This window comes from Ipomoea triloba, chromosome 5 (genome assembly GCF_003576645.1).
Source record: "Ipomoea triloba cultivar NCNSP0323 chromosome 5, ASM357664v1".
In the NCBI taxonomy this organism is placed as follows: Eukaryota; Viridiplantae; Streptophyta; class Magnoliopsida; order Solanales; family Convolvulaceae; genus Ipomoea; species Ipomoea triloba.
In genome coordinates this window covers 17,025,129-17,039,263 of record NC_044920.1, presented here as the reverse complement: position 1 = coordinate 17,039,263, position 14,135 = coordinate 17,025,129, and the positions used below count along the sequence as shown (strand labels likewise).

General features: G+C 33.5%; 1 protein-coding gene across 1 annotated transcript; it reads right to left on the bottom strand.

The window, feature by feature from the left end:
* Positions 1-8,163: 8,163 nt before the first annotated feature.
* On the bottom strand, positions 8,164-13,857 carry LOC116020325 (receptor-like protein EIX2). Its single transcript, XM_031260804.1, has 4 exons — positions 13,729-13,857; positions 9,697-10,652; positions 8,634-8,741; positions 8,164-8,230 (listed from the first exon to the last, which is right to left on the bottom strand). Exons 1-4 carry the CDS (start codon positions 13,855-13,857, stop codon positions 8,164-8,166), a joined length of 1,260 nt encoding a protein of 419 aa, XP_031116664.1.
* Between the last annotated feature and the right edge of the window lie 278 nt (positions 13,858-14,135).

Genomic DNA, 14,135 nt, shown 5'->3' with positions numbered 1-14,135 from the left:
TACTTTGTGTATGGATATGGTGGAACAGGGAAGACCTTTGTTTGTAGAACATTATCTTTTGTCCTATAGTCAAAAGGGGAAATTGTTCTTAATGTGGCATCCTGCAGAATAACTTCTCGTCTACTTCATGTGGGATTGACTACCCACTCTAGATTTTCTATACCAACTCTGTAAATGAAGATTTAACATGTAACATAAAGCATGTGAGTGAACTTGCTAAATTGATTGTGAAATGCAAGTTGATTATTTGGGATGAAGCTTCAATGATGTATAAGCATTTCTTTGAGGCATTTGATCAAACCATGAGAAATCTAATGAGATTCATCAATCCTTTTATCTCTAAGATGACATTTGGTGGGGGGGTGGAGGGGTGGGGAATAGTCATTTATTCATACCAAAAGGCACCCGATAAGATAATGTTGGAGCAAGTATAAGTTCTTATTCTCTTTGGAATAATTGTATGGTTCTAAAGTTGACCAAAAGTTTGTGTTTGCAAAAAAGTACAAACTAGTGTTGATATTTTGAACTAGAAAAACTTTTTTAATTAGATTGTTGTGATCAGTGATGGTATAATTGGTGGTCCCAACGATGGATATCTAGAAGTGGTTATACCATCTGAAAATTTGACACAGCCAGATAGTGGCTCTATTGCAACAATTGTAGATAACACTTTTCCAAACTTTCGATAGGTAAGTGTTGACTACAGTTTCTTTGAAAGTAAAGTAATTTTGGCATTGACTTAATATTGTTTACTGCATAAATTAATACGTGAGTGGGTTTAATGTTGCATAAGGAATGAATTATTTAATTTGAGATGTGATTCTATTTGTAAATCTGATTCTAATATTGATACATTTTCGGACTTGCACATTAAGGAATTTTTGAATACGTTGAAATGCTTTGGTGTGTTGAATCATGCATTGACTTTAAAGGTTGGGTCTCTAGTTATGTTATTGCATAACATCGATCATTCCCTTGGGTTGTGCAATGGTACAGTACTAAGTTAACTATTACTCGATTAGCATATCATATTATTGAAGAAAAAATCATGTATGGCACTCACATTTGCACAAAGGTCTTAATTCCTAGAATGTTTCTAACGCCATCAAATCCAAGATTACTATTTATGTTTTGAAGAAAATAGTTTCTTGTGATGTTCACATATACGATGACTATCAATAAAAGTCAATGTCAAACTCTGATGCATGTTGGGCTTTTTTTTTTAAAGAAACTAGTGTTTAATCATGGTCTGTTATATGTCGTTGTGTCTTGGGTTAGTACCCCACAAGGATTTAATATTTTGGTATGTGGTGATTTTAATGAATGTTGTGATTTTACTACAAATTTTGTTTATCATTAAGCGTTCAGTTTGTAATTTATTTGGAATGTGAATATTGATATTTTATGTATGTGTAACTTTTGTTGTTATGGTCATATTGTATCTAAACAATATTTTATAATATCTTTTTCTAATATGTTTTGACGTTAAGTATAAATAAAAGATTTAAAGTTGCCCCTAAGGCTTAGCGCAGTGATTTGTCACTTGATTTGAAGTATCAACACGATAGTGTAGAGGTTTGAATCCCACTGAAAACAAAAATAGGAAAAAGAACCAGGATGAAGGAAGGTGTGGATTGGATCCCTTGTGCGTCCATGAAGATTAGGGTTTGATTCGTGCGCAATTAGTGTATATTGGATCCCTTGTGCGCATATGAAGACTATGGTCTGATTGGTGGGCTGATTGTCCAACTCTGATTTACCTCTGCAGTAACTCTAGGGACAAGGTCCTGTGAGCTTGAAATTAGTCCGGTGAAACTAAGAGCACTTAAGTATTAAAAAAAAAATAGATATTGTCCCGTGCGATGCACGGTCTAAATGTATATAATTAAATATGAAGTATTATTATAACATTTATAACAAAAGAAAGATAATTGGATAGTGCGTATATCTTGTGGGCCCAAGGAAGATAATGTGGTAGCTGATGCTTTAGCAAAGGTAGCGATCAACCGCGGTAGGGACTGACTAGATTGAGTTTGTACATTCTCCAGTTCATATTCTGGGAGATCTTGTGAATGATAGAGGCACTGTTGGTGTGTTCTTTCCTATTAATTAAGCTAGTCTTTTTCCTAGCTGGGGCTTTCCCCTTCATTGGTTTCAATAAATAAATAAATAAATAAAAGAGAACAATAATATAATATAGTTTACGAAAACAAAACTTAATGTTTGATTTTATGTTATTATTGAAAATATAAATTACAAATTAATAAAAACCTCTGTGTAAACTAAATTAGTAGTAGAAGTACAAAATCTTTCAGGTTCACCACAAATTAAGATTTTGAGCATGTATAGATTACTCACTCTTTATGCAACCACATGCCTACATATAATTGACCATGAACAAAAAATGATTTCTATAATAGCAAACCAACATTCGATAGTGTTTGACATTGCCTTTTGCTGATGGTCATTGTATAGGAAAGCATCAATAGAAATTGTCTTCTATTAAACTTGAACGGCAGTCTTGGGTATGATCGATCGCGAGTAATAGTCATTCTAGCTATTAATACACATTGGTGTTAGCATTTGTCCATTACAATATGTGTGCTTTTATAACATTGTAAGCTAATTTCGTTACAACCAACCGAGCACCATTGCAAATGCCAAGAGTAGGGGCAGGGGTGGGAGTATACTCCCCGTCCCCGTCCCCGAAACCCCGTCCCCGTTCCCATCCCTGACGGGGAATGTAAAATAGTCCTCATCCCCGTCCCCGATAAATTCTTAGTCAAAATCTTAAATTATGTAATTTTAAGTTTAAAAACTAAAATTTTAATTCTAAAAATTATATATATATATATATATATATATATATATGTATATATATATATATATATATATATATATATATATGTATGTATGTATGTATGTATGTATGTATAAACGTAATATATGTATAAAAACTTAATGCCACTGCCAGTAGTGTACTGCCTGTACAGTGGCATTACAATTTACATATAATTAAAATTGCATGTACAGTGCCATAATGGCATTACATATAATTAAAATTTATATACATATAATTATTCGGGGACGGGGAGGGGTGGGGAGGGGTATCCTCATCCCCGTTTCCCGATAATTTTTCCATCCTCGTTTCCATTGGGCGGACATCGGGGCATATTGTCATCCTTAGCCAAGAGTGTGGTCAATATTTCTCATTAACATCACAGGTGACCCAACCTTTAAGGATAATGAATGATTTCAAAGTATATAATTTGTAACAAATTATGTAAATATGTCATTCGATGTAATTTCTGCCTTTACAAAAAATTCTTCAGTTGATTAATAATTGTACACAAAATTAGCATTATTATAGACATTAAAAAAAAAAAGCAATCAAAAGATAACAATTAATTTGAAATAATTAAATAAGATATATTAACCAACATTGGAGAATAAAATTTAGTGTGCCAAATATTCATTCACATTAATAACGATTATATATTGATATTAATATTTATTAATGAGACTATTACAACTAATTTTGTGATATTAATATTTATTAATAAGACCATTACAATTTATTTTGGATTACAAAAACTATTCCAACACTGGTGACATGGTTACTATTTTAAATTAACACTCAAAGAACATTTTTTTTAAGAAACCAATATAATACCACAATTAGTTCATTGTAGTTATTTTATTACTTCATTTTTTATTTTTTATTTTTTCATTGCATGCAAATAAACTTTAGGCATTACAAACTTTCTATAACTTAATGAAAATTAGCGTGAAAAATAAAATAAAATGGAAAAACAAAATTCTAATTTCTTTTATGACATGTATAATATATAATTTTATAATCTTATAACAATTTATGACAAAATATATATATATATATATATATATATATATATATATATATATATATATATATATATATATATATATAAAACTTACCAAATAAAGTCATTACATGTATACATAAATCAATATTGACTTTATTTGGTAAGCTGTATATATACATGTACAGAATTAAGTTATTCACTTAAATATGATTTAATTCTATTAAGTATTGTAATCTTATGATGACTGATTTCAAATTTCAAACTAAATTTATTTTGTTTAAAATGAGCGGGAAAATTACACTTTGTTTTAATATATATAGATATAGATAATAAAGCTAACTAAAGAAAACATTTACTTTCTAAATAATTTTGAGTAAAATTGATTTACTACATCATTGCAATTAATTTTTTAAAACCTTATCAACAATAATGTTATTTAAAAATTTGTTTGGTGCATCGGGTAGGTAAAGTACTAACCACATATTATATCATTGGGTAAAATAATTTAATCTAAGTAACATTTTTCTAAACTTTTATACACATGGAGTAATTTCATAACAGTCTATATTTATTACTCCGTAATTATTTATAAATTAATGAACTCATCAAATAAGAATGGGAAAAATGGTTAAATAGGCACCTAAACTTTATACGAAAAGTCAATTAGGCCACAAACTTTTAAAAAGTGCAATTAAACATATTAACTCACAATTTTGAGTCACTGAAGCCCATTAACAGGTTACCTAACCTGTACAATCGTTATATCGTGCACCATGGTGTACATTGCAATGTGCACCCTGGTCTAAAATGACGTCGTTTCGATGTTAGTCGATGCGGAAGCGAGTGACTCCAGGGAATTCATTATCTATAATACACATAATCATTATCTAGAATACATAGAACGTTTGCCTAGAATACACATAATGTTTGCCCAAAATATACAGAATATTAACACAAAATACACAGAACTCATCCTCCTAACATTCGAATGCACAAACACATCACAACCTGTGTTAATAACATGAATACACAGAATATTGACACAAAATACATAGAACGCATCCTCCTAAACATTCGAATGCACAAACACATCACAACATGTGTTACTAACTTGAATACACAGAACGGTTGCCTAGAATACACAGAATGATTGCCTGGAATACACAGAACTATTACCTAGAATACACCGAAGAATATTGATACAAAATACACAGAACTCATCATCTTAACATTCGAATGCATAAACACATCACAACCTGTGTTAATAACATGAATACACAGAATATTGACACAAAATACACAGAACTTATCTTCCTAAATATTCGAATGCACAAACACATCACAACATGTGTTACTAACATGAATACACAGAACGGTTGCCTAGAACACACAGAATGATTGCATGGAATACACAGAACGATTACCTAGAATACACAGAATATTAACATAAATACATAGACCGGCCGAAACGAGAAACGTGATTTTCGAAAAAAGGAACGGTTAATTTACAATGTTCAAAACGACGTCGTTTACGTACGTGGTGCACATTGCTGTGTCCACCGTGATGCACGGTATAATTTGCCTAACTTGTAAGTGCCGGTAACTACACACTTGGCTCGCCACCTCAGCTTTGCTTTATATTTAGATTGCCACATAAGCTTATTTTTTTTCATTTTTTTTTAATTTAAGCTTACGTGACAATCTAAATACAAAGCAAAGTTGAGGTAGCGAGCCAAGTGTGTAGTTACCGGCACTTACAAGTTAGGTAACCGGCTAATGGGCTTCAGTAACTCAAAATTGTGAGTTAATGTGTTTAATTACACTTTTTAAAAATTCATGGGCCTAATTGACTTTTTCGTATAAAGTTTAGGGATCTATTTGACCATTTTCTCAAGAATCCATGAAGATGCATAAAATCTCGAGCCCAAACATTTTTGCAATCCACAATGCAAAGTTCATTCAAAAGAAACATACATTATTACTTGGGAAGGCACAGAGTTTCTTGATGTGCGATTCTCACTCTCATTATGTACTCATTTTTCTTCTAGCATTGGCACAAAGTTGGCCAAAAGCCACACCACAAAATGGATGCTGTAACAAACTAGAAACAGACAGAATATGCAAACTAGATGTTGCTAATGTTCCCTGTCACTTGTTCCAAACAATGGCCAGAGGAAGTAAACACATACACTCACTTATTGTTTGCCAGGCCAATCCTGCAAATGATGAGCTATGAAATGACTAACCAGCTTTCTAGCATTAGCGAAACTATCCATAGAGTTCCAAGACGCAGATGCAGCAGTTCCACGGGTTCATCTCGTCTGTGTTAGGACCAGTCATGAAAATTCGAAAAAATCTGAAAAGAAGTAGAGGGTTCGGACCAGTAATAGGCCATGATGCAAACTGTCTTGGCTTGCAAATTGTCTGGTCATCTTTATGGGCTAGGATTATAAGGTCACGAGTTCGAATTCAAACCTTCTTGGTCTAAGCCAATCAGCTATGAGCAGTCTAAGTTGGTTTATTTTCTTCTGGATCTTTTGTCGATTAGGGTTAGTTACACTACTAGGTTCGCCCAATGTACACCCTTGAGTAGTGGCTGTAGGTTTAAATCATCACTCCAAAAAAAGTAAGCATCTGGTACACAAAATAAGATAAAAACAGTATCCAGACCTAGTGATCATAACCGAGATCAATCATCCACCATGAACGGATGTTTCGTTCTTCAACTTGAGGTCCAACAAAAGAAGTACCTGGAACACAATTTTTAAAAAGTATCCTTTCATAGAAGAGTTATAATTGAATAATTTGTTCTGAATCACCTAAACGAATACATTGTGAACGTATTATCAGTATTTTCAAATGTACATCTTTTATTTCATACCTCAAAATTCCTTGAAACTAGGACCTTAAGATTAGTACGGTTAAAGCGGACCGATCTGCTCACCACGGGCCTAATTTTTGGAGGGTTGACCCGTGGGCTAGGATTCCTATAACTCTAGCCCGCCCCATGCGGGGTTTTTAGTTTTTTTTTTTTTTTTGGTGAAAAATAATTTTATAAATAAAAAGAATAAACACACTAATATTGCTGGCCAACTTTAGTTCAACAATAAGTCAATAAATATATTAAAATCATGATAAAGTTCAACTTTAAAGTTTTTAAATTCAAAACAGTGAAACACACTAAAGACATTAAAATGCAAAGTTCATAATCACATATTAATTCTTTACACACCTGACAACAGTACAATATATATTAAATTATTAATATTAAAATGCAAAGTATAATAATATATATTATGTATATTAAATTACTAATATATATATATATATATATATATATATATAAAAAGTCTGGCCGTGGGTTGGCCCACAGCTCGCGCGAGTTGCATGTCGTAGCAGGCCAAGCCCGTTTGGTCCGCTCTTTTGCGGGCCTACTTTTCATGACCTTAACCTGCCCCACTATAAGGCCAGTGCAAGTCAACTTGCAGGTTTTGGCCTACTTTGACACCCTACTTAGGATCACTAAATTCGAAAAAGGGACAGCTTGTTGTAATGATTATTCTCTGAACATGGAATTTCAGATGTTATTAAAGATAATACAACATCACAAAAATAAAATTAGGAAGATCAGAAGCAGTGCAACAATATACCTTAGACAGAACAGGGTTTACCCACCGGTGTGCACCATATGATGTGTCTGCAAAATAAAGAACTACATTGCTGCCCCCATCGCAGACGTATTGGAGCTCCTTAAAACTAGATCTTCTGTGCTAAAACTTCACACAATCACACTGCAATATAAAGTACTTTATTACTTACTCCAAGTAATCACCACTTGTAATGTCCCTGGATATGTAATAGTTTTTCACAATGACACTCACCTTTGGCTTTTTTCAAGACAAGATCGAGCTCCCAAACTCTAGAAAATTGATGGCCTCTTTAAAACTTTAACCTGCTGTCAAAAAACTCATCAGAATACTTTAATGTTTTTATAACACTAAGGGTGTGTTTGGTTGGTGACTTTTGCATCCTACTATGAATTTTGATAATTACTATCATGTTTAATTTGTTTGCCTACTTTTGTTATCTTACTATTGGAATCAAATCCATTAGTAATTACAAATCACATTAGTCACTACTATACTTTTGAACAATGGTTATATCTAAAAACACATGACCTTTAGATTTTGACAATCACCATTTCTTTTAATGACAATATATGTAGATCTTACAGTAAGCATTCACACTAAACACAATTTTTGGACTCCTTTTGGATTTCAATATCCAATTGAAGCAAAACAACATTGGGAATGTACAGTCACATATAGGAGTCACCAGGAAAGTATTTTATGCCAACTATATCACCAACTCGATCTGCTGATAACCTGTCACAATAACACAACTTACTCATCAAATATGAAAAGAAAAATGCATGTTGTTCCAGGTTTATTACCCATACTCTGGTTATTCTAATTCTTTTTTTTTTTTTTGAGAAATGGTTATTCTAATTTTAATCCCTGAATTCCAATTTGGAGAAATATACTCTTACCTATTGATCATCATATTAATGGAAAATTTCACTCAATTATCAATAATTTAGCAACCATTTTTGCCCAATTTTCATTGCTTGGTCAGGGGAGGGACCATTTATGTACAATTATATATTTTTCCAAATAGTTGGGGGACCAATCTTCTCAAATTTTGACCTTGAGAAGTAAATTCTTGTAGCCAATTCAAAACTGAAATTGATTATAGAAGTAATAAAGAGGTGTAATTGTAATTTGTAACCTCCAATGCTTTGAGAAGGTGTTCCCTTGTGTGAGCAGCAGAAATGCATATTCGTGCTCTGGCCAATAGTAGAGGAGTTGCTGGAAAAGCAACTGTAACCACACCCACCTATACGTAAATTAAAGGTTAGTGATTTGCCATCAAAGCAGAGCGAACTGGAAACTAAAAAGTAAAAACTAAAAGCTTCATATTAGTATTAATAGGAGAGAATAAAGCTTACATTCTGTATGAGACACTCCCATGAAAAGGCAGGTATTTTTACTGGATTGTAGAGCATTATAGCGGCTGGTTTTCTAAAGAAATTAGCAACGCATTCCTCGAGTTCAGTGTGTATTGACAGTGTGCCTGAAAACTTAAATTAGTTCACCAATAAGTAGATTTAAAAAGTAGTCCTTTCCTCTCTTAGAAAAAAAGGTAAGTGACAATAGTTTCCCAATATACCAAGCATACCTCCTTCTACACGGCTACTACAAGTGCTTGGAGAAAATTTTCTCATGGACTCAATCACACAAGATAGTTATATGATCCCAAGAGAAAAACGGATTAGAAGCCTTCCTCTCTGGTCTAGCGATGGGCGAGGAAGCCTTCTAATTTCTATTTAACACCAATCCTCAAACAGCTAATTTTAAGTCAAATAAATTTGTGAAAAATTATTAACTAATACATGCATCATTTATCAACAAACATCTCGTTATAAAAACAACATCATGATATCAAATCAACTATAATTATAAATGACATGGTTTAAGACAAACACCGACCAACAAATTAAATCTGTTGAGAACATATTGAGAATCCAATGTGTGGCAAACAAATTATTACAAAATACATACTAAAGCATCGATCATATTGCTACTGCAACATATATTGCCAAAAGTACACACATAAGCAACAAGTTCGTTTATCGCAAAGGAAATCCTCAATGCCATTAACGGCTGCAAAATATGTTATAAAAAAAGAGTGGGTAAGAGAAATAGAGCATGACATAGAATATGATGGTCATATAAAATAGCATTTGAATTCGTATTGACTAAAAATATATAGCATTTGATGGAAGACTAACCTGTTCCGTTTAATTGAAATACCACTTAACACTTTGTTGAAAGTGATCTCCAGACATTTGAAATATGCATAATGCCAAGATGTCTTGAACAATAGAGTGCATAATACTCCAATGAATCCAACGAAGAAACCAAGTCCCAAACCAGCGTAGAACCACATCAAAAACTCATTATCATCATTGCTTAATTTGGTTTCTGTAGGCTGCTTAACAAATGATGGTTTATCATCACTAGGGCAACTCTTCAAAAGTGGGACACCACAAAGTCCTTCATTCCCAATGTAAATGGATAGATCATCGAGGGTTTGGAGTTGATGCCCCGTTGGTATTCTTCCATTTAACTTGTTAAATGACAAATTCAGATAGCTCAAAAAATTTAAAGATGATAAGCTTTGAGGAATGGGACAGAAGAGCGCATTCATTGACAAATTAAGATATTCAATTTTGCTTAGATTGCCAATTGTCTGAGAGATAGTCCCACTCAGATTATTTCTAGAAAGATTTAGATTATTCAATGCACGCAAACTCATCACTTCTAATGGGATCTCTCCAGTTATATGATTCCCTGAAAGGTCAATGAATTTAAGAAATTCAAGGTTTGTAGTATACTCCAATTCCAATCCTTTTATATCTTCATAAATGTTTTCCTCATGATTTGTAAGGAAGATACGAGAGGAGTCATTAACCATTGCAGTGAAGTTGTTGAAACACCGAGGGATAGGCCCAGATATATTGTTATTTGCCAAGTTCAACAACTGAAGAACTTTCAGATAACACAATTGAAATGAAATATCTCCAAAGAATTTATTTTTCTGAATATTAAGAAACCTTAGACTTGGTAGGTTTTCTCCAATCCAAGGGTGAATAACATCCATTAATCCATTTTCACTTAAATCCAAGGTGATCAAGCTTCCTAAATTTTGCAAGCTTGAAGGGAGTCCCCCTTCAAATTTGTTGTTCTGCAAGTGCAGAGAGTAGAGGCCACGAGAGATCCCAATAAATTTGGAATATGACCAAATAAATGGTTATTCCCCAAATCTAAATATGTCAACTCGTGTAGTTTTCCAAAGCAAGAAGGTATTTCTCCAAACAATTTATTTGAAGAAATATCAAGGACCATTAAATCTTTTAAATTGTATAACCACTTTGGAATTTCACCAGTCAAATGATTGTCTGAAAGATAGATCGTCAACCATGGACGATCTTGCTTGAATTCATTCATGTAACGACCATCTACACTCATGGGGAGTTCTCCTCTAATATCATTTTTAGAGAGATCTATTTGACTACAAGTACTCCAGAATAAATTTCCAAACCAATCAGGGACAGTATCTAAGATGCTTGCATTGGACATGGATATGGAACGAACTTTTGTTTGGGTACGAAGCCATTGTGGAAAGTGAGGGCCAACTTTGATTGAATCCATTTCAATGTACAACAATTGAAAAGGAGGAATCCAATTGGAGCTTACATCAAGAAATAATGAATTTTCAAATATTGCAAGCTTTTCGAGATTGTTGAGTTTTGAAAAATGTGATTCAGAGAGAGTATAATGCCCTCGAAGGAATTATTGGATATATCTAAAATGTCAAGGTTTGAAAGTTGTCCAAGACTTGTGGGAATCCTACCTTGTTAGAAATATATAACATAGACAACATTGACAAATTTCCAAGTGAAGAAACAGTTCTTATATTGTGGACCGCGGTCCCAAAACGACGTCGTTTTAATAAGTGGGAGATGGAGCCCCGTAATTGACACTACAGTTCATTCCAAAAGATACTGCCTTACATTTGTTTTGATATTATCGAATGAAACTGTAGTTATATCAAAATGTAACTGTAGTTGTGTTGAAATGTAACTGCAGTGTATATGAAAAGATACTGAATAACAGTTTCACATTTGTGTTTGATATTATCGAATGGAACTGTAGTTATATCAAAATGTAACTGTAGTTGTGTTGAAATGTAACTGCAGTGTATATGAACAAATACTGAATAACAGTTTCACTTTTGTGTTTTTTATATTATCGAATGAAACTGTAGTTATATCAAAATGTAACTGCAGTTGTGTTGAAATGTAACTGAAGTTGTGTTGAAATGTAACTGCAGTATATATGAAAAGAAAGTGTCTGGCGCGAATTCATCCGTCTGTTTTCATTAATCGAAACGATGTCGTTTTGGGACCGCGGTCCACGATATAATTTGCGGTGAAGAAATGCTACCACTAAAGTTGTTGTCAGAAATATATAAGTAAGACAACATTGACAAATTTCCAAGTGTAGGAATGCTACCACTGAAGTTGTTATGAGAAATATCTAACCAAGACAACATTGACAAATTTCCAAGTGAATCTGCTATGGGACCAGAAAGGGAATTTGAAGTGAGATAAATGCTCTTCAAATTTTTATACATGTATAACTGATTTGGTAGTTGACCAGTAAAATGGTTGTCACCTAAGGATAACCTTTGCAAACTATTTGAAAGGCACTCAGATGGAGCCCCCAAGAAATCCATCAACGACCCGCTTAGTTCATTAGAAGATAAATCTAAACTTTGCAATCTACAAAGATGACTGATATATGCTGTTTGGAATTTGGCCTCTAAACCCATTAACTCTTAAGTTAAGAGAGGTTAAAGAAGGCAAATTTCCAAAACAATGGGGAATCAGACCTCGAAAAGAACTATCGCTGAAATCAAAATCTAATATTTATATGTGCCCAATATTAATATTTTGTATTAAAATTTTAAATTTATTTAAATTTTAATATAGTGAATAATAATAATAATAATAATAGTGTAAAATATTTTTATAAATTGGATATTTATATTTTAAAAAATAACTAACATATAACTCTAATATTTAATGTGCATATTATTATTATTATTGAAGAACATAAAAAAATATATGGTTGATGCATGTACATAGTAACAAAGTGAAAAAGATAACGAAAGTTATAACGATAGGGGTATATTTGTCATTATGTAGTATAACTTTTATAGCATAATGTACAAAAAAAATTAACGAAAAAAACGAACATAAATGAGGAGTATAACATTCATTCACATTTATTATGTTTTTAGATATATTTTTATATATTTATTTATTTTTATTTTAATTAATTATTTATTTATTTTGATTCCAATTCCTATTTACTATCAAACAAAGTGATTCATTCTACTTAAACTCATTATCATTATCATTCGGATTCCAATGTTTAAACGAAACACACCCTAACTTATGACAGATTTCTTTCACTATTGTTAACTCACCAGTTGATCGACTCCTCTCCAACTGCGATATTGTTTAAATATCAACAAGATTTAGTGGAGAAAAAGAATCAACGTAAAACTACATTCTACACAATCTACAATGCATACGTTTTCCAACAAAGCAGATGGAAGCAATGGAAAACGCACAAAATGCAAAAACATATTAAGAGATGTAACCCTCTCCCCAAAAAGTAGTTAAGGAGTTGAATTCATCATCATTTCATCTATCCTTTCCCATCCAAAATATTCTTCTGCTTGCAAGCACCAGAGTAAAATTGCATTCAACTTTTAATTTCTTCAGACGTCACAGTCAACTCTGGGTGCTGAAAAAGTATATAATAAAAAAGATCTCATCGTAAAAAATAGAGAAAATTGCCATTTTAGTCTACTGACTATTGGGGTCCTCTTAATTTCACTCCACGACTTTCAAAAGTGTTAATTGCATACCCTGACTATTCAATTTCTGTCAATTTTGGACACTCCGGCCAAATTGCCGGCCAAATCTCACCGGAATTTCCTAAACCTTAAAATAACCAGGGCATTTTGGACATTTCACACCCTATATCTTCTTCTCTGGTGAGCTACCATTTTTTCCGACGAGCAACCATTCTTTCCGAAGAGCTACCATGTTTTGCGTAGTGTTTTTTTAGTTGTTTGTTTGGGTTTTGTAGGTGGAGGGACCCTCGTTCTCCCGACATCGGAGCAGCTCCTCTTCCTCTTCACCCTAATCGGCCAGAAAATCTTCAATCCCAAATGGAAACCCTACATTCCGGACTTCTGCATCCACGCCGGCGGCCGCGCCGTGATCGACGAGCTCCAGAAGAATCTGCAGCTTTCGTCGGAGCACGTCGAGGCCTCCAGGATGACGCTGCACCGCTTCGGAAACACGTCCCATTCCTGCTCTCTCTTTTCCTTCTTCTCACATGGGTCTCCCTCCGATTGAGAGAGAATCGGCGAAGCCAAAGGTAGAGAAATCGAACTCGTCATCGGAACTGTCGTCGCCGTTGCCGTTGAAGCAATTGCAGCGGTTGCGTACGGCAACTCTACACCAGCCACGGCGGCCGCGTTGAGCTTCTCCGACGTAGATGAATTCAACAGAACGCTTGGAAACGACCGATCGAAGAACCTCTTGAATCGAGATTTCGAAACCGGCTTGGCGGAGTCATTTGGTGG